This window comes from Danio rerio, chromosome 24, assembly GCF_049306965.1.
Source record: "Danio rerio strain Tuebingen ecotype United States chromosome 24, GRCz12tu, whole genome shotgun sequence".
Taxonomy (NCBI): Eukaryota; Metazoa; Chordata; class Actinopteri; order Cypriniformes; family Danionidae; genus Danio; species Danio rerio.
Genome location: NC_133199.1, coordinates 23,459,135 through 23,481,707, shown reverse-complemented (window position 1 = coordinate 23,481,707; position 22,573 = coordinate 23,459,135). Strand labels below are relative to the sequence as shown.

General features: G+C 34.7%; 1 protein-coding gene across 1 annotated transcript in view; it reads right to left on the bottom strand.

Moving 5' to 3' along the window:
* Positions 1 to 18,535, bottom strand: part of LOC556735 (solute carrier organic anion transporter family member 5A1) — a 107,381-nt gene extending 88,846 nt beyond the window's left edge. Inside the window, exons 1-2 of the mRNA XM_679609.9 lie at positions 18,478 to 18,535; positions 16,723 to 18,010 (exon numbers count right to left, since the gene is read on the bottom strand). Of these exons, the coding sequence (XP_684701.3) occupies positions 16,723 to 17,674 (952 nt within the window). The 5' untranslated portion in view covers positions 17,675 to 18,010; positions 18,478 to 18,535. The remainder of the gene's footprint in view (positions 1 to 16,722; positions 18,011 to 18,477) is intronic.
* Between the last annotated feature and the right edge of the window lie 4,038 nt (positions 18,536 to 22,573).

Below are 22,573 nucleotides of genomic sequence, written 5' to 3'. Positions count from 1 at the left end.
TATTTGAAGATTACGTAACTTCTTGGGTCATCTTTAGATAAGAAAAAAAAACTTAATATGCTAATCTCATACTGCTTTTAAGTAAGCTTAAGTACATACACGCACTCTTACACTGTAAAAAATGCTGGGTTGCACACAATCGATTAGTGTTAGGAACATGAAGGAATTAAGTTAACATTACTTTTACAGATTTAAGTGGATTGAACATAAAACAATTAATTGTTTGGAAACAGTTGTTTCCAAAAATCCTTAAGAATTGTGTTTTCAGCTCATTTTAAATACGTAGTTTGAACAAACAACATTTTTTGAGTGTATATTAGATTTTAGAATTATAAATAGAAGAAAACTGTTTTTTTTAAGGTTCAAATGTTTGTGATTCCTTTTTTGACTGCATTTAAAAAAAAAAAAACTGAAAAAATTATTGAACATATTGTCATTTTAGCAAAAAATTTATAACAGATTACGAAAATTACATTAAGAACTATATGATGTTTTACATGTTTTTTTTTTCTTTCAAAAGTTTTTTTTGTTATAATAATAAATTAATACAATAATTATTATAATAACTATAAATAATAAATTAATTTAAAAATATATTAAATTCATTATTTATTAAATTGAATCTTGGATAAAATAAAGTAAAATGTTGTAATTACCCCTTAAAAGCTGTATAATAAATGTAATAATAATAACAATAATAAGAAGAAGATTATTAATAATAATAATAATAATAATAATAATAATAATAATAATTCGTCTTATTATTATTATTATTATTTTTTTTTTATTATAATTATTATAGGGACTAAGCCGAAAAGAAAATGAATTATTATTATTATTATTAGTAGTAGTAGTAGTAGAAGTAGTAGTAGTAGTAGTAGTAGTAGCAGTAGTATTTCTTAGGGACGTACATATTATGCAGATTTCATATTTATATATATAAACTTTTGTATATACTGCAAGGTGTATGGTGCTACTTTGATATATTAATTCCAACCCTTTCAAAATTCTGAGACAATCCGTGCATGCACCTATTTTCATTTCTATCACTGCATTCTATTATTCAATTTACATTTTCCAAACTGGGTCTTACTACAAGCCAGTGAAATGTGTTTCCCAAAATTTGTAGCTCAAAATGCACACAAGTGGTGCACATAGTCGGCTTTCTTCAATAGTTCTTTGTTGTCTGCATGTCAGAGCCCGAGGGTACATCAACAAAAGATTACCAGTCTACACACTAGAAATACAACCAAAGGCAACGATTAGAGGACTCTACAAAACCCTCATCCTATTCTCTTGTGGATTAAATCTTCATTTTTGTAGTTTCATTTCAAAAGGCAGGCGACTATAGCTCTCCAAGGGTCAAAGCAATGAATAATGTGTTCATTATTAATTTAGCTCAACCCGCTGTCATTTAGTGACAATCCCTGCTCTGCAATTAGGGTTAATTTGCAGAATAGGATTGTTTAATTTAAGTTGTTTAAATTGACATGCATTGGTTGTCATCCCTGTGGTGAGACACTAATTATGATTAACGCCATAACAAGTGCTCTGATCCCATTTCAAACTCTTTGTGACATCTGTCAGAGATGATCTGGCTGCTCACAGGCACAAATGTGAAACAGGCTACATTTGTAATGTTCAAGCTAGAAAATGTCAATACACAATCAATGTCTTTCAAGTCATATTGAACAAATACAAAGAAACATACATTATTCACTCAGAGCAGATATTTAAAATAGATTAAATGGATTTGGGGCTACTAAAGTGCCAAAACGAGACAAATGTCACAGAAAAGAAACTGTTTAGCCTTTATATTGCATTTACGTAAGGCAGAAGGTGATTATAAATTTTTTTATTTATAAATATGCAAATGAGCTATCACTAGTTGGCAAACACATCTAGCACACAAACCTGCATTGGATGAAGTCAGATTTAAATTTTCCATATTTCCTTTTTAGACACATTAGAGGCAAGAGGTTTACAGAGTGGATTTTTTACAACTTTACAACTACAGACAATACTGTGACGTATTTAATTATATGTAGAATAAAATGCGTTATATAAATCAAGCACATTTTGTATGTACATATCCACTGTAAAAACCTTCATAACATAAATAAACAAAACTGTGACTAATTTAATTCCTGCTGAAGTGGAGATGTATGGCTCAATGAAGGGAAAAAATAATTAACAAATATTTAACGAAAAAAACGTTTAAAAAGTTTAACAAATATGTATTGTATAAATTAAATATATAGCCAACAGTCAATAAACTAAAATAAAAATACACTTAAAGAGTTAGTTCACACACAAAAATAATATAAATTCTATTAATTACTCACCCTCATGTTGTTAGAAATTTCGGAGACATTTGTTTGTCTTTGAAAGACAAATTAAAGGGCACCTATGATGACAATCATCTTTTGGAAGCTGTTTGGACAAAACTTTGTGTAGGTATAGAGTTTCAACAGTCATATTGGGGTGATAGAAACAGTAGGTCTCTTTTTTAAATTTCCTGAAGTTAAAATAGAATCCAAAGCCCTCCCATTTTGAGGCCTACCGCAAAGTGACGTAGAAGTGTGGTTTCCCTGCTCATTGAACTGATTGACAGCTTTGTATTAACATGTCTCTGTAGTAATGCTTATGATCATATCAACAAGACATGCGCAAAGCAACTGGGATTAAAAGATCTGTTCAGCTCGCTGTGATCATCTGTCATCATCAAATGTGATCAAGAATGAGTTTTACAAGTTTAAAACATTTTTAAGGCATTGCAAGTTTGTAATGAATTACAGTGATTTTACCATCTTAATCATCATCAGGTTTATTCTGTACGTAAACAACGGATATCCATACAGCAGTGGATATTAACGTGTATCCCGTCACATTTGCGTACAAAAACAGTGCAAAGTTAAACATGCGCGCTGTGTGTGCGTGTCTTAATGTGTGCGTGAACTTTGTAAACATTGTATGTGGCTCATCGTTCTGATGCACTCATTAACTCCACAACAAATACCTCAAATAATCATTGAAAAAGTTCTAACCGTAGTATTTCTCACAAAAAGTTACGTGTGGTCTGCTTCCTTCGTGTCTGTCACTGTGCTGTTTATCTGATGCAGCCGGAGTTGAGGCACACTCTTATTGAGGCTACATTGTGACAGGCACAGGCAACAAAAACAGCTACATTGTGTCTAGAGAAAGAAATTCCAATATTTTGAAAGGTATAACAAATAATCTGATGGGTATTTTGAACTGAAATTTTACAGACACATTCTGGAGACACAAAAGACTTACTTTAAATCTTGAAAAAGTTTTAAATAGGTGCCCTTTAAAAAATATACGGTTGAATAATCAGTTTTTGTTTTATGGTCAGGGAGTCAGGAACCTTGATGTCTACGGAAGAAGAAAGAGCTCTCAGATTTTCAGCTCTCAGATTGTGTTCCAGATACGAATAAAGGTCTCAGGTGTTTGAAATGAGATGAGGGCAAGTGATTAATAACAGAATTGTCCTTTTTAGGTGAAATCTTTGGGTGTTTTTTAGGATTTTTTTTCTTTACAATAGACACACAAAAAATCCCAAAATTGGAGAGGTGCATGAAAAAAAGTGTTCTGAATGACTCAAAAGCAGCAGACAGTTCATGTGCGGTGATGTGTTGAATACACGAGGACGGTGATGCGTGTAAATGATGAAGACCAGTGACGTGGGTGGTAAAAGGCTCAGTGTTTACTTGCTGAGAAACTCTAACATGTTGCCTGTGGCCGAGTTTGGAAGTGGCTGTTTCATAAATGAGTACCGTGACATGGTTCCCAATGTTTTCTGAGGTGACATAACAGCAAAAGAACAGCCATGGGAAAATGTTTGCACGTAATGGACAGAGCGTGTGGAGGAACATATTAAACTCAGGAGCAAGAGAAGACGGATGTATTTAGTTGTGTTTGTGGGCCGTAAAAAACAGTTTAGCATATAAAGAATGAAAAGAGCAATGAATTACAATGGAAAGGTAGTGTTTGTCTTTAACTTTGGGTAATTTTAATAACAGAACTAAACGATTTTGAATTCCTTTTTCTTATGTTAAGATGATGGTACAACAAGGCTTCGAAACTTTTTTTTACCATCATTTCATTTTATTTTTGCTACAGTACAAAGAATTACAGCCTGAGACTTAATTTTAATCAATAATAAAAAAAAAAATTATATTGCTACATTTAAAACTATATGGTAAATAAAGCGCAGAGTAATATATTGAACTGTTTGTAATACAATTAAGTGTGCATATCATTATATCTGTCAAATTAACCTTGGCAAGAATGATTTTTTAAAGTGGTTTAAAGTGGTTATTTTTTTTTTTTAAATTAAAGTGGTTGGATTTGTATTTTTTTTCGGACAGTAAAAGAAAAGTCCAGTGATATATATTGTTTTGTTTTTTTTTTGTGATAAATACTGCTAAATATGTATCAGTGTCTGCAACAAATTCAACGTATAATTAGAGCTTGGCGATATTGCAAATAAAATTTTCATGATATCATGTTTCATATCATTAGATATCGATAATTATTGAATAATTTTTACCAGTACATTTGGGATTTTTTTATTATTAACCGCTTTATTTTATTTTACCAACATTACTAAGGTAAATAGTTTTAATAGTCAAAAACAAAAAATATTTAAACAAACTCTTTATAATAAAATAACCAGAAGTGTTAAAGAGACTCTTAAACTTGATAAAAATGTTACATAGTATGTACAATGGTAAACCGTAAATACTGAACAGTCAAAGCAAACTTTAAGGTGTGACTACATTACCCCCTATGCTAAAAAAATATATTTCGGATGGGGAGCTAGTGGCTGGGATGCACAAGAAAAGAAACCAAAAAGCCACTCTGGCAACATCCTTACGTCCTTTTTTATTTACAATCTCCTCACTGCTGCTGTATGGCACTCATTTCCACATGTGTTTTTATTCTGACCTGAAGTGACAACCCCGTGCGCGTGGATTCTTAGACTATTTACAATGGACTTTGGGCTCACGCTCCCCTGGCATCACTCGTAACTACAGATGGTGACAACCATTTTTTCAGTGGATTACAAATATACAAATCATTAGTACAGCTCCCATGCAGACTTATGGAGAAAAGTTTTTATTTAAACAATTTATTATTAACATATAAATAACAATTATTTATTGTAATAAAACTATAGCTTTTCATATTGAAACTGCACATCAAAACTACATACCGAATGTTTTTTTATCGATACTGACAATGGTTCAGTCAATAAATCTATACCGATTTTACCGCCCAGCCCAGTCAATTAATAGCACAATTAATAACATTCACTAAAATAATAAATGTCATTTAGTCATGATGATGGAAAATTATGTAAAAATTAAACACACTTACTCTGATATATTCAAATGTTATTTATTTATTTATTTTTTTGCTGACAATTGGGCAACACTCAAGACAGCAAACCAAAAAAAAGGAAAAAAAAAAAAAAAACAGTAATTTGGGGCTTCCCAGTGATCTGATTGCTACAATGAATAACATTTTAATGGTTATCTTCTGTAAATCACAGAAAAAAAAATAAAGTAATTATTTTTTTAACAACAAACTGGACACCTTCTATAGTATGAAAAATAGAGCTGTATTACACATTGTTTGGATGCCTGAAAACCTCTTTTTGCACACTTTCTTTTGGCTTATTCCCTGGTTTATCAGGACTTGCCACAGTGAAACGAATTACCAATTATTCGGGCATGTTTTACAGGCAAATGCCCTTCCTGTCATAACCCAGCACTGAGAATGCAACACTAAGTGCTGGGAAACCATACACATCACCTATGCATGTCTTTGGAAAACACCAGCAGGAAACCACTGATCCACTGATCCAGCCGGGACTTGAACCAGCGACCTTCTTCCTGAGAGGCGACAGTGCACTCAGCCACTATGCTGCCTACTACCCGACAAATTAAGCTAAACCAAAAAGATAATGAAGACCAAAACCCACAGGGCCAAAAGTGCCTGTAGTTGATGAAACACCCAGTAAAGTCGGTGTCTCTTTCTTTCTCACATTTGCACACACAACAGGCAGCAGCTGTTCCCCCTTCTAAATTTACCAGACACAGGCTGACAGAGTAGGTGTGTTTACACACAGGGCGTCCTGATATTGTGCACACCAATATAACAGAGCCTCCATCCATCTCACAGTATTCCTCAATTACTACCGCAAATAAAACTGCTCACCCACCAGGGAGCCGTCAACGCATTATGATCAACTATCCCAGACAAAAAAAGCACAACAGCCAAAACCGAAATAAAGCAGGCAGTTATTTATTGTGGTGTCAGAGCTTAATGTTGCAGAGCTGCCTGACGAAGTATTATTACTTCACTCTACCTTTGGCAACAAACTAAAATACAGACACACACACCAATCCAATCAAATCTGACCCCCTCGACCAACTGCAGTATATAAGCCACAAGCACCATGTTAGGAAAAGCACTGGTCTGTAAATCAGACAGAGAAACACCAGAGCCTCCACTTCATTAATGCATTGCTATATAAGAAGAAATTGCATGTTGTCAGCTGGGGATTAAAGGTATGCCCCATTGCTCAAATGAAGAAGTAATGTCCATAGATCAAATGAGATCATTAAAATTATAGTTCAAGCATGAAATAAATGTTAGCATTACTTACTTTCAAAACAGTTATAGCAATAAATAAGAAATTAGGAAACATTTAGAGGCCATCTGAAGTGTCTTGGTTTCTCTGTTTTTACAGTACTTAATAGGTACAGGTATGCGATGTCGCACAAGTTTGTTCTTCAGTTTCACTTGAAATCAGTGTCTTTAGTGGTCAACCAATTTTTATTTATTTTTTTTTTTTTTAAGGCTGACAGCTTTAAACCTTTTTGGCCCATGTTTTTAGAATCAGAACATCTATTCAGACAGCACCAAGTGTCTTAGCTGCCGTTCTACCATCTCTCTTCAACCATTCTCTTTAAAAATATATTTCTTTCTGAATAAATAAATACAAATTAGATTTCATCTAGGTTTATAAATGTCTTTATATAAATAATTATAAACTAAATAACTATAAATAATGTCCAAAAATACACTGTTTAAGTCAAAATAATCAATTTTGATTTCATGCCAAAAAATAAAAAAAGATATTAAAGGGTCATGAACCACCAAAACACATTTTTTTGAGATGTCGACAGTCATATATATGAGCCATGTTGCTAAAAACACTATTAGGAACATATACTTAACCAACAAGTGAAAATTGGTTGTTTTTGCATTATGTTATTTCTTCTTCCGGTTTGAAAAGAAATGTTAAGCTATTCATGGCGATAAGATCATTGTGTAAATTCCAGCACCAAAATTGGCTGTCTGTACCAGCCGGTACAAAGTGACGGCCATGAGTTTTCAGCACATCTGTGCAATAATTCATGAGAAATCTTGGTTTGAAACAATCAGCGCTCTATTGTGAACGAGATTTAACTTCATTAATATGCATGATATAGCTTTGACAACTCTTTTTACCTGTTACAGTGTTTAGAGTTTGGCCATTTTGTGTTGTCAACTATAATTCAAACAAGTAGTAGAAGAATTGTTCAGAGACTGGGGGTCGTCAGTGTTGCGTTTATAAATGTGCTCAAGGAAGGTTTTGTTTCCATTTGCCCGCAATGAGAGCACAGCTCGCGTGTGGACCCACATGTGTGGATTACAGTGATCTGCTAACACGCAATAAAAATATGTTTGTAAGGAACATTTTTTACCCAAGAGCTTTTCGCATGTGGAAATGGTGAAATCCAGATTTGTCACTCATCTTCTTTTAAAAAAAGACTCTGTTCCAGTTTGTGTTGTTTGTCCTGTCTCTACTGATTTAGTAACTGTATGATCAATGTTATTTGTTTATGTTTATTCAGATGGCAAAGTTAGTTAGTATTCTCAGCAGTACATATTCAGTTTTTAAAGACATACCTTAGTCAAAATGATTAGGTTACTAAGTTTACAGTAATATCGCTTCAATATTATTGACTGATAATCCTCCACTTCCACACAGATCTCAAGACTGCTGTAAATGCTGCTCTCCGAATCATTGTCTATCTCCCCTGTATCTGTGTACATGCTGCCGGTGTGAAAATCAGTTGTAGTGCATATAATAAAACTCCCCTTTTCATGCAAACCCTTCCCTCTTTCGCCACTCCACACTCCAACCTAAACAAAGCTGGACTCACTCACTTTCCGGCCTTTTTTTTTTTTAAACTAGAGGTGTGAAAAAAACCAACTGAGGTATAAAAAGATATTTCAAGATATGGAATATCTCCATAAAGATATTTAGTTAATTATCTACTGTTGGACAACTTTAAAGGCAATCTTCTCAATATCAATTTATTTTTTGCACCATCCGCTTTGGGATTTTTTCAAATATCTTACAATACACAGCCAAATATATTCGATCTTTAAAACCATGCATAATAGGAAAGTTTATTCACACAACTTTTATATGCTATAGAAATCTCAATTTCCAAAAAGTGACATTACTTATTGGTGTTTTTGGTGGGGTCAAGATTGGGCTGCACAATGGTTTCAGCATCAATATCGCACAAAAGTCACACAATAGTCACATCGCAAAGATATGCAATGTTAAGTTCACTTTACAGTGTGATGTTTACATTTACATATATAAAACCATAATGCATGCACTGTCGATTTCACTTTTATCTTTGCTTTGTTGCAGTTTCTTAAGCTTGTAGTTTGTTTATTGCATGGAATGCATGATTCACACCCCTACAGAATCATCCTAGTCAATAAAAATAATTACATAACACTTTAGGGACCAATTCACACCATTAACTAGTTAACTAGTAATTATTAGCATATTGTTAATTCTAATACACTTAGAATTTAAAAAAGGTTCTATCAGGCATTTTTGTCAAAACTGAGTTATTGACATATTCTTATTAAATGACAACTTATTTACATGATGGGAAGTTGTTTACAATTTGAAGATTTTTATTTAAAAAAAACAAATGTTACACACAAACTGTTTGCTATGGAATGCAAAAACTTTAAAGCTCATTATATTAAAATCATTTAGAACTTAATTCCAAGGTGACGATATGTTATTGAGATATTGGCTGCTTATCAGTACTTAAAAAGCACATGCTCTGTATGATCTTATTCTACATCCCAAATAATCCCTCAATAAATATTAATAAGGAGCAAATAAAAAGTTTATTGAAGCAAAAGTCAAAATGGTTTGCTAAGAGCGAGCGTTTTAAAATAAAGTGACCTCAAATTCTTTCCAAGTATACAAAGTATAATCACGGAAAAACCAACCAGATTTTTCTGATATTGTTCAGCCCTAGTCCAAGGTCACATTTCATAAAAATCAATTCAGCAGAAACCCTGCTCTCGAAGACACTGGCTTAAAAATCTATTTAGTTTAACAACTTCCACTGTTGTATATCACTTCATGATGAAGTCTCTGGAATTTAATAACACTGAAAATAACATTTTGTTTCCTGCACAGGCTGATGGTTTCACTTCATAATAGCTCATATATCTTCATGGACCATGATATTAATGTGGCTCTACCTGTGTGTTTTGTTCTGTACGATACTGTGCTGGTTGCTGCCTACTTGGATTTTATGAATCACCAAGGACCATTTTCAGCTTTAAATCTTTTTTTAATGTTTTACCAAAGAAAAGAAAAAGTCACCTTCATATTAGATGACTTAAGGGTGAGTAATAACACTAAAATCCCATTTCTTTTTAAAATTTTAATCAGAAGAGATACTATTCTCAGTCATTCTCTGTAAGTGTCACTTATGACTGAACAGGGGTCAGTGATAGTGTGTGAAAGTGTGTCGGAAAGACGAGACACACAATGGACTGACTTACTTCAGCTCATTAAAATGCATTTGCCTGAGGGATTTTGAGGTATGTAAAGGTTTCCATAAGTCATACTCGCTGTCGGCGAACCCATAAGAAACGCACACACACCACAGGTTAAAAGAGGCGAATGAAAGGAAAGTGAATAAGCATGTATTGCAGAGATAAACCCTGTCTGAACCACCTGTAAAACGCTCTCAGCAATGCTAGCGAATGTGTGTGCAGCTCAAACAAGTGCTGCGGATGGAGCAAACATTCCACTCCACTTCCTCTGAACGTACAGGAGATTTCAATTTGTCTTTTCTTGCCCCGAGTGGTTTCACAAATTGTGGTGGGGTTTGAAATAATTGGAACAGGGAGATGCCAGAAAGAAAGTAGGCAAAAATTTGACACAATAATGATTTGTTTCATGATTCGTATTATTTATAGATATACTGTATGTTGGTGAGAAGTAGTGCTTGGTGACTTATCCAAACGTCTATTGTATGAACTCATGAAAACACGGCTTTTGCTGCTTGTTCAAACTGCTTATTTGAAATGTTAAAACAACACAATTTTTTGCAGGGCTTGATTGTTTTTTTTTCTATCTAAAAATGTAAGAACTGTGTGAGAACCCATCATTTTTGTTAGAGTGTGTTGAATTAATGTAGTTATTTTACTTGATCTAAAATACACTCACCGGCCACTTTATTAGGTACACCTTACCAGTACCAAGATTAATCCTATTTGCCTTGAGAACTGCCTTAATCCTTCGTGGCATATATTCAACAAGGTACTGCAAATATTGCTCAGAGATTTTGGTCCATATTGGCATGATAGCTTCATGCAGTTGCTGTAGAATTGTTGGCTGCACATCCATAATGCAAATTTCCCATTCCACCACATCCCAAAGGTGCTCTATTGGATTGAGATTTAGTGACTGTGGTGGCCGTTTGAGTACAGTGTACTCATTGTCATGTTCAAGACACCAGTCTGAGATGATTCTCGTTTTATGACATGGTGTGTTATCCAGCTGGAAGTAGCCATCAGAAGATGGGTACACTGTGGTCATAAAGGGATGGACATGGTCAGCAGCAACACTCAGGTATGCTGTGGCATTGACACCATGCTCAATTCGCACTAATGGGCCCAAAGTGTGCCACGAAAATGTCCCCCACACCATTACACCACCAATACCTGAACTGTTAATATTAAATTAAGTTAAAATAAGGCAGGATTGATCCATGCTTTCATGTTGTTGATGCCATAATCTGACCCAACTGTCTGAATGTCACAGTAGAAATTGAGACTTATCAGGGCAGGCAACTTTTTACTTATCTTCTATTGTACATTTTGGTGAGCCTTCAGAGATGCCCTTCTGCAAATCTTGGTTGTAACAAGCTGTTATTTGAGTTACTGTTGCCTTTCTATCAGCTCAAACCAATCTGGGCATTCTCCTCTGACCTCTGGCATCAACAGACTCACAGTATAGCCACTCACTGAATATTTTCTCTTTTTCAGGCCATTCTCTGTAATCCCTAGATAGAATAGCAGTTACAATCCCAGTAGATCAGCAGTTTCTGAAATACTCATAGCAAGCCATCAGGCACCAACAACCATGCCACAGTCATTTAAATTACCTTTCTTCCCCATTCTGATGCTCGGTTTAAACTGCAGGAGATCGTCTTGACCAAATCTACATGCCTAAATGCATAGAGCTGCTGCCATGTGATTGGCTGATTAGAAATTTGCATTACTGAGCAGTTGGACAGATGTACCTAATAAAAAAATGGCCAGTGAGTGTATTTACAAGGTAAAAAAGATGTTAGAACTGTCATCGAGTAAAAACAGATGAAGGATCCATAAAAAACAGACAAACATTAAAGTAAGAATGCAAAACGATTAACAGACAACCAACTGATCATTTAAGGGACAGTTCACCTAAAAATGAAAATTCCAAACCTTTATGGGTTTTTATATTCTGTTGGACAAAGTAGATTTTTTTTTTAAAAAGTAAAAAACAAAACAAAACTGTAAACACTGACTTCCATAGTAGGAAAAACAAATACTTTCTTCAAATACAGCTTTCTTCAAAATGTCTTCTATTGCGTTTAACAAAAGAAAAAAAATCTCAAAGGTCTGCAACCAGGTTGGGGTGAGTAAAAATGTGCGAGTAAAAAGTGATCATTTTCATTTTTGGGTGAACTGTTCATTTAAGTTGATGCACCTTATGAATCATTGATTGCCATAGGCATCATTATTGTGCATAGTTTTTAAGATGTTGTGTTGCTTTGCATACATTGTGGATATATTGTTAATCATTTAAAATGGATTAGAATATCATCTAACTCAACAGGTACAGTTCGCTCATGGAAAAGTAGAATAAAAAAATAAAATCGATTTATCCATAAGAAGTCTTCATCAGGATTGATGAAGAGGGCAAGTTCACATTCTCCAACATCCTACACACATTTGAGTATTATACACTTATGCTGGGTTCACACCAAATGTGAATTAAAGAGCCCATATTATGGGTTTTTGAAAATTCCCCTCCATGTAGTGTGTAACACAGCTCTAAGTGAAGTGAAGTATCCAGCTAAGGCTTAAATCTGTAAGAATACAGTGTTTAAAACTGTTGATTCATCTATAAAAGAGTCGACTCATAGTGCTTCGAACGAGTCGCCTTGATACCGACTCATTAGGTGTTTCGCCATGACGTACGAACGAAACCAAGTTATTCACGTGCACGCGCAAACCCGGGAGATTTCAAACCTGAGGCCCCGCCCTCTGACGCAGAAACCCAGACACACACACACCCACAAACACACACACACACACACACACACACAAACATGCCGGTTGATTGAAGTCACACTGCAGATGGATATATTGAGTCTCTACCCAAAGATGAAACCTCAGCATTATAACCAAGCAGTTGGAAACTTCTGGAAGCTACATGCTACAAAGAATACTTCATCAGCGTTTGTTAAAGGAAGGATCAGTAAAGAGTAACTGATGGACGTCAGGATGGGTTTCTTCCATTTCTCAAGTGTAAGTACGTGCGGTTAAAGTTGTTGCCTCGTTTACTCTAGCTTGCAAATGTATTTAGTTGTGATTTGTTACTTGTAACCGCGTGTACTGTATCAGGTTAACTGGCTATATTCTCTTATCGCGTGCAAAGTCACGTTAAAAACGCGACGCGTGCTGTTTGTTTATGGAGCTCCGTGCTAGAGTTCTGCTCCCGCGATTTATTCGGAAATTTATTCCCGCGCCGCAGAAATCTGGCGCGGGGACAGCCGCGGGAATAAATTTCCGAATAAATCGCGGGAGCGGTCGGTAACGGGTTTAATGTGGGACGGGAGCGGGCTGTCTAGCAATATCACGGATATTGCTATGCGAATTAGAAAGAGAGAGTCTGCTTGGTATGAGAGAGCGTATGAGAGAGAGAGAGAGAGAGAGAGCGAACGAACGAACGAACGAGCTCTGTGTGCTTTGTGCTGTGTATGTGTTTATACAGACAGCTTGGCTGTCTGGACTGTATACTGGGTGATTTTTGGTTGTGTTCTCCGCTCTAGCGGGACCGGGCGCGGCGGGCAGAAAACGGAGCGGGTTCTCAGGCTAAAACCTGGCGGGTGCGGGCGGAAGCGGGAGCGTTGTCATCCGGAGGTGTGTGTGTGTTTTTGTGTGTGTGTGTGGTATGGCGAGTACACGACTGTCTCCTTCGTTCGGTTATCCGTGGCACTATCCACTCGCCATAGTGTGGCAGCTAAAATCCACGCCTACACTATCGAGCGTGTATGAACTGTGATTACTTTTATATTGCTGATTAGCTATTGGCCATTTCCCTCTCTGACTGAAGGCAGTCGACCAATCGCGACAGACTGTCATCGGTCCAATCAGCGCAGATTAGCTCCGCAATAAGGAGGGGTTTGGGAACAAATGAATCACTGGACGATTCATACAGGAGTCGCTGGGATAATTAGGTAAAAATAAATGCAGATTATAAGACCATGAAAGTGTTTTTTGACCTTGCATGCATATTAGACTGTTGTTGGAGACCCTTACAACCAAGATATGACCCTATTTCATGTATAATATGGGCTCTTTAAGGTTTTGGCACAGGTAGACTACATACAAAAACAATGCAACTGTGCAAACAGAAATGTGCAATGTGATTACTGTAAATACACAATATTCACATAAAATGCATCCATGCAAGTAAAAAAAAATATATGTGCCGAGCGAGAGCGCTTCTCTTCTGTTAAACTGAACAGTCGCATCATCGATGATGTAAGTGTGCCCTGGCTCGGAAGGCAAAATGCAGTGTGAGTGCAGGGCGTCGGGGAGACGGGAGGGGGGACAAGCGGGGACAAGCGAGTACACCTATATCACACTCACTGCACTTCATGTGTGAAAACGTTGATCAATACATTGACTTTAAGGCCGCAGCATATGTACTTTATAATAGAGGGCACTTTACTCCACAGACTGTGTGTGTGCATGTTCACTGAAGCATTATGAACCATCACAAAGCCCGATAATCTCTGTGCTTCTTTAAAAGAGGCTGTCTGGGAGTGTGTCCAGCTGGGGGTTACAGTCAGACGGGTGGTGCCCCACACAGAGGGTCCATCACTGCCCCACTTACTCACCAAGCTGAAGATAAAGGGCTGTTCTTATAAAATTCAGAACCACTGGTCTGTCACAGTTAATCTTGTAACTAAAGCAGCTTTGTTTTTGTCTAAACCTGTCACTATCCACACTCTCAACATGCTTTCACGGTTACCATGGTTATGACTTCACATGCTGATGATAACACAATGCTGAATAAAACCAAAACAAGAAGATTATTTGATTGCTGATGTCACCCTGTTTCACGCATGGAACAGTTTCTTCGATGCAAGTCTCTGTAAACATAAGAACAGCCAAAAGGGCTTCATACAAATTCATCAGCACGCTCAATTGCAGGGTGGAAGGAATGGGATTTGGAAAAGATTACGGATAAAGGTATATGACAGAGGAAAGAACAAGGGTCATGTGATCAACCCCCCTTGACTTGTAATGACGCTTGGCTCTGGGCCAGGATTAGTTTTGTTTTTTCCCAAAAAATGTAAGCAACCATTTGAAAATGATCAGTTTCACTTAATTTACTGGATTCAATAGGTTCGTACGAGTTTTGTTTTAATTTTCTCAAATTCAATTAGGCATCTTCCTATTTTAAAGAAACACTGTACTTTAGAGCTTTTTTAAGCAAATGACAAACTGATACTGTTCAAAAGTATTGTTTTCCTTTCTTGTGATTGAAATTCAGTGTTATTGTGAGTAAATTTTTAACTTGTAACTAAGTTAAGTTAGAACAGTGATTTGGTGTCGAGAACAATGAAAATTTCTGAAAATATGGCACGTTTTTGGTATTTTGACCACCTCTCAATTTATGATCTACATGACTATAATTTGAAATATAGAAATGCTAACATTTGTTTGTAAAACTAGACTAAATATGCAAATGTATACAGTAGTCAACATTTAAAGATTAAAAAAATAAAAAAAGGGTTTTGCTCTATACTTTTAAAGGATTTGAACCACTTCAAATTTTGACTACTTTCATAGCCCGCATGGTAAATGGGGTGGTATCTTGGGGTGGGAAAAAAGTATCTTTTTGCAGTTATTCACCTCATTTTCTATTTAATTGTGAGGTTTAATAGTGACATTTTAAGCGCTGTTTTTAGCTGTATTAGCTTATCATAACCACACATTTTTATGTACCAAAATTATCTTCTAAAGATTTAGAACAAATAAATATGAAAAAATACTTTTTTATATACAATTTTATTACATCATCATATATAATGGATTATTTTTACAAGCCTGTTATAACACATTTAATCAGCATCCTAATTAAATCCTTAAAAGTTTTTAAATATTTAGAATTTTTATTTATTTATTTATTTATTTATTTATTTACATATGAACATTTATATGCATTTATGAACGTATTATATCATCTTTGCTTCAAATTACAAAAAACAAAGTACTGCTTGTGTGCAGCCTTTCTATTCTATGGGACAAGACAGTAAATTTAATGTTATTCTCTCCTCTGGCTGCCGTCATCAGACTCACACATTTTTTTCCCCTTTTTCTTTATAACATCATCGAGGAGTTTTTCTTTTATTATTTTCGCAAAAAAGTTTGTAAAAAAAATAATAATTTGTTGCATTCTCCCATTCAAGTTTTCCTCAACTATGGCGAGTTCCGCTACTGAGGAACCCGGAAATATGAAAAGGACCTATTAGGAGAAAAAAACATTACCCTATTGTGTCATTTATTAGGCAAATAACAAACTGGCAGCACATTCAACTTTCCTTAGTCAGAATATGTCCATTTGAATAATAAAAAAATGTAAACATAATAATAATGTTATTAATAATATAAATTAATATAAATCTTTATGATTTTTCTAGCCTCTCCAGTAAAATATAGACATGAAAATTCACAGATAACAACACTAGCTAAATTAGTAATTAAATAAATTTTAATATGTGCCACTTTTAGGGCTTCACACCTTTTCATTGGTAATTTTTTTGTTGCTTCAAGAATAAGATCCAAGATTACTTCTTCATTTAAAAACAACACAGTAGTGAAAGATGACTTCACTAACATCAAAATGTATGTTTTCTTGCACAGCTAGATGTTAAACTCATGAAAAATATTAGTCTACATTGAACAAAGCTGATTAGCTGAAGCGACAGACAACAAAAGATTGGTCTTAAAGCCTTTTTGATTGGTTATTATCACTATTTGTGATGGCATAGCAGTCAAAATTTTTAAAAAAAAGTGTCTTACCGAGATAAAGGGATGCATTCTCTTTCTTCACATTATCATCCAGGTATGTTGGTCCCAGTGTGTAGATAGGAGTGGATCCCATGCCCACCAGGACCTGGGCGCAGACAAACAGGGCCACATATATAGAGTGATCATTGCCTTCTTGGTCCCTTGGACAGGACGACACATCCAGAGCATCTCTGCTCCTGTTCCCATTCAAACACAGGCCCTCATTCCCCATGGATGAGTTGACCTCTTTGATTTGATAAGGTGGAGAGATGAAGTGCGGAAGGGAGAAAAGAGCAGCTCCTACCGCGATAAACACTCCTCCTACTGCCAACCAGCGTGGCCTTTGACCTCGACCTCCAAAATAACTGATGAAGACCACCACTAGCAGACTTCCAATGTCAAAGCAGCTGACCAGCAGTCCCGATTCAGAGCTTCTAAGGCTGTATCTCTTCTCGATAGTGGTGATGACACTACTAAGGTAACCAGAGACCATCAATGACTGGATGAACGTCAGGTAGCACATGCAGAACAGAAAACACCTAGAGTCGGAGAGAATCACCCTCAAGTACTTCCTCACAGGGAAGCGGATGAGTCTTGCCAATGAAAAGCCTAGTTTTTTGCCACCTGCTCGGTTGGCTTCAGTTCTCATTGAGCTGCTGAGACCCACCATACTGGACGCCGAAGGGGAGAAATCAGTTCTGGTGGGTGAATCCAATTCACTCGAGTATCCTTTCTGACGCAGGTCGTTGAACACCAAGCATTGGTCGGTGTTTACTAAAGTCTGAGTTGTACTGACCAGCCTTGGATCTAATGTCTCATTAATGGTCGGACAGTCGCCGTTAAGAACAGGCAAGCTTTTGGATTTGAAGCAACCACCTGTATCTCCATATTGTCCCTGGAATTCACAGACCTCCAGAGACTCGGATACATCACTCCTGGTCTCATCATTATATGATGATGTCATATTGACTACTTGGAGTCAATAGGAAGATAGCCAAGAAGTACTTTGAAATTTAATTAAAACTTCACAGCACATTAGACAGGACAAAAAGGTAAACGATGACTAGACTTTTAAACATGATTACTGAGTATAGCTGTTCAACAGCTACTTGTCTACTTAATTCTCATCATAAGTCCAAAAGATAAAGAAATTGGATAAATTATATAACATTTAAATGTTTACAGCTGCCTACAGTTATAGTGAAGCAGCAAAAAGTTGCATCCATCTCGTGAATATCGTTGATATTGATCTCTGGTCATGGTGCTGGAATTATTATTTGAAGATGAATGATTCGGAACCCTAAAGAGAATGAAAATAAAAGCAAACTAACATTAATATTTATTTGTTAACTATTCAAGAAGCAACACAAACAGCGTTGGATGATCCTGTCAGTTGTTTTGTGAAGTCGCGCTGCTGTCTGGTAGATTAGTGGTAACGTAGAGCAAGACAAAGAATAACAGTAAACGTGCGGCAGTGCGCTGATAAAACACAGTCAGGAAAACTACAAACCGTGTCAACCTTTCTGAATTACGCGTTTATTTAATACAACTAATTACCGACGTAATGTTTACGAAAACAAGACTTTATACTATTGTGAAATTTAGAAAAATACAGTAAAACATTCTGTCAGTTCAAACAGCGAGTCTTTCACCGAATTCATCCACAGTGCATCGCTACAGCTAGACCCTAATCTTTAAGTGAAATATCAAGACATAACAACAATGAAGTGGCTGAAGAGTGAGTTGAATGAGGAGTAATGTACTTACACGGCTGATACAGACAGAGGTAGTGAGTTGTTGTCCTCGAAACGGATTGTGAGTGAATGAGATTGCGGATTTGATGAAGAGGGTGACGGAGCCCTCTAAGTGCATTCTGGGAAGTGAAGTTTCTTATAAAGTCTAAAATAAAGCAAATATTTTCTAAAATAAAGTAATTTATATTTTGATGACCATACAAATCATTGCAAAACGACCCGAAAACACACTTTGTTAAACATTTTTCGGCGACCACAATAATAGTTGCTACAACAGTTGCATTAAATATTTTTTATTAAAATATGATTTCAAATAAATTTAAATTATTTAAAATCAAAATATTATGAATTAATTAGCATTTAAAATATGCAACTTATTGTGTCCACATTGCAGCAGCAGTAGTTTACCAAACCAAAAGCACTGTTTATGAAAACATGTTTAATGTGTGGAGAGTTTTAAAGTAAAAGGATACAGATAAATAAGCATTCTACGTAAATTAAATAAATAAATAAATAAATATATAAATGGATTTGTAGGCTACTAAGACACCCACTAAATGCTATTCAGTGTAACAATGCCTATAACAATCTTGACCTAACAATAATCATTTGATGACATTCATTCATTTATTTTCTTTTCGGCTTGGAATGACCCGCAAACATCCAGCTCATGTTTGTGCAGCGGATGCTCTTCCAGCTGCAACCCATCTCAAGGGAAACATCCATACAAAGTCATTTACACTCATACACTATGGACAATTTAGCTTACCCAATTTGCCTGTACCACATCTTTGGAATGTGGGGTAAACTGAAGCATTTGATAACGTATTCATTCAAATAATATATATTACTAAATGCAACATTCAGTTTGAATTGAAAAAACTTTTCTAATTTTGCTGCATAAAACATATGCCAGAGTAATTGGTGGTTCATTCTGCTGTGGCAACCCCAGGGACTCACTAATATTGAGTGAATAGTGAGTATTTTTTATTACCAATTAAAATTCCTATATCAAATCAGACAATTTAACTCTTTTTTCGAGTAAAACTTGGCTATTTAGCTTTTTTTAAAAAGGGGATAAATACTGTAATTACTCAAAAATGAACTGTACTCTTTTCCAGTGGATAACTGATATTACTACAATAACTACTTGCTTTGTAAATTATAATTCAGAATCACACATCAGGCCATAAATAACTCAAATCCCTAAAGGTTTTACCCATTTGTCAACAAATCTACAACAATGTAAACTATTGCATGATCACTTACACATACACACACATACATTCTACTTACATAATATTTTATGTATTTTTAATAAGATGAAAGTATATGAAAGTAAGAAGGGAAATGCTATTACAACGTATTCCCATACAAGAAAGACCTTTCCACTGCACACTTATATAATTTCATCGTATTTCCCCAGCACACCTTTCATCCTCATTTTTTTTTTCTTTTCATTTTTGGACAAACTAGCCTAATAATTTTACAGTTATTAATACTTTAAAATTAACTGTTGAGAATAACTTAAACTGTAACCCTCAAACTACAGTCTGTTTGGCGACCAAGGGTGGGAAACCCTGGGCTAGCGATGCTTGTTAAAGATAAACAAATCATATAGCGAACAGTTTAAAAATAGCTTCTCACACCATTGTTGGATAGTTTTTTCCAGGAATGCTGGAAGTTTTTCCTCTGACTCATGTCTCTTCCAACAGAAAACCAACCCTATAACTTCCCCACATCCCTCTGAAGTTCTCATCAAACACAAACCGGTGAAACAGATTCAGTTGCACCACCTGCTGGTTACACGTCTACATCCACGTCTATAGACAGAACTGGCCATAAATGCAACGCCTTGGGTTACTTATGAACCTTTACATACCATTAATATTCCCTATAGGTCAAGACACTACATGTGCATAACTTTATTACAAAGATAAACTATTTTATTTATAAACAATATATAATCAAATATAAAATTTTACAAAAATATACTAGTATATTTAAAAAAAAATTCTAGAATACCCATTCTGTTAAATTTTAATAAAACATTGCCGAATGTAACTGGAATTTTAAAAGAGAAGGTAAGAGTATTTAATATGCATAGACCTATAGTTTATTTTCATACATTCAGACTGATTTTTACTGTTTAAGAATTAGCATTTGTATAAAATCTAAAATCAATGAATTATCTTGAACCAATGATGAATTAAATTGGACTAAATGAATGACCCACAATCAGATAGAATTGGGACATATGAATCAATACAGATTTGGTAAATAAAGACAAATGGCCAATCTTGCCTTTATTCATGCCATAATGTTTTATTCATATACTTACCATTTCTTTTTTTTTTTTTTTTTGACGAGTGTTATTTTTATTTTTATTTTTTTGCCAGACCTCATATTGTATTATGTTTATCTTGTTTAGTCAATCAGCCTTTACATTTATATTATTTCTTTGAAGTAAATCATACCCAATTGCTACCCTAAAACTGTAAATTATCTCCCAAATCAGAGGAGATTATATAACAATGTAAAACTACATAACCCCGAGTGTAAGCCTAAACTTAACATCCACTGTAAACATGTCCCTTAAATTTGATTGTTTTCTAATAAAACAAACATGATGGTTTTCTAATGAAAACTTGAATGAACATGACACAGTGCTGTCACCTAGCGGTAAACTACTATCACTACACTAAAAGTAGAGAAAATTGCTTCCACAACAACCGTAAGCGACGGCTACAATCAGACAAAACCTATTGTTCATCTAATATTGAAAAAATAAAATAAAATAAAATAAAATCAAATAAAATACCGAACACAAGTTTCTCTGCAATGCATTGATTAAAGAACTCAACCCATGACCTGGCCTGCAATAAAGAGCATAGATTAACCACCAAAAGACTACAAATCTAAAAGAACAAAATTAACACCATTTGTGCATGTTAAGTAGACTTCCTGATGGCAGAATCTCAACTTCGACAATAAAAGGTAACACTTTATAATAATTATACACTACAATTTATTAAGCATTAGCAAATAGTGAATTCATTATCTGTTAACTCTACATTAACAGATGTTAGTAAGCAGTTTATGTTTATATTCTTGACTTATACGCACATTTGTAATGTGCTTAATGATTGTATTTTCATACTTTGTTAATTATTATTTTATTACTAAATTAAGTATTAATTTTTATTTATTTTTATTCACTATTTAAATAACATTTATTTATCTTATTATTATATATCATATAAAAAAGTTAATTTTTATGATAATAAATGCTATTTACTCAGTTTAACTCAACTTCATCCAGTTTTATGACCTAGTTAGGACTATGTATGCTTTATAAATCCCTTGTAAATGACAATTAAAGGCTAAGTTATATTCTAAAATAAATTACTTTATTAATTTCTATTCATTTGAAGATACATAAATAGAACGGCATATTTGCAGTCTTAACTAAAACAAAATTATAACATTGAAATGTTGTATCATACACTGCCAAAAATAACAAGAGCTGTCACTGGGTGGTACCTTTTCAAAAGGAACACAAGTAAATACTAAAATCAAAAGTATCAAAAGTATATATTAGTACTTACAAGTTTTAAGAGAAACACTTTTGTACTTTTTAGGTACCAATATGTACCCTTGAGGTATTAATATGGCCCTTTTAGGTAGAAATTTGTACTTTTTAAAAAGGTATCAACCCAGTGACAACTCGTGTATAGTGTAATATATTGTTTAATTATTATATTGTTTTTGTTTTACCCAATTTTGTTATATTTTGACACTCCTGTTATTCGTCAATGTTTAAACTGCACAGTAATTTTACTTTTTACATAAGATTGCAAAGATTTATTGTTCATTTGATACTGAGCCTTTCATTATCATGTATTAGAGGTTTGTATATCGTAAATAGTCCTCATGTTAGATTAGGTCACACAATTAGATGAAGTTGAGGTAATAAAGGATTTATTAACAGAAACATATATTAGTTTATGCCTGAATAATAATATATAAACGTTGATTTGAATCGGTAATTATTCATTTGCTCATTCTGAATGATCTCAAAAAAAAACAACTAGGCCTACTCTAAAATG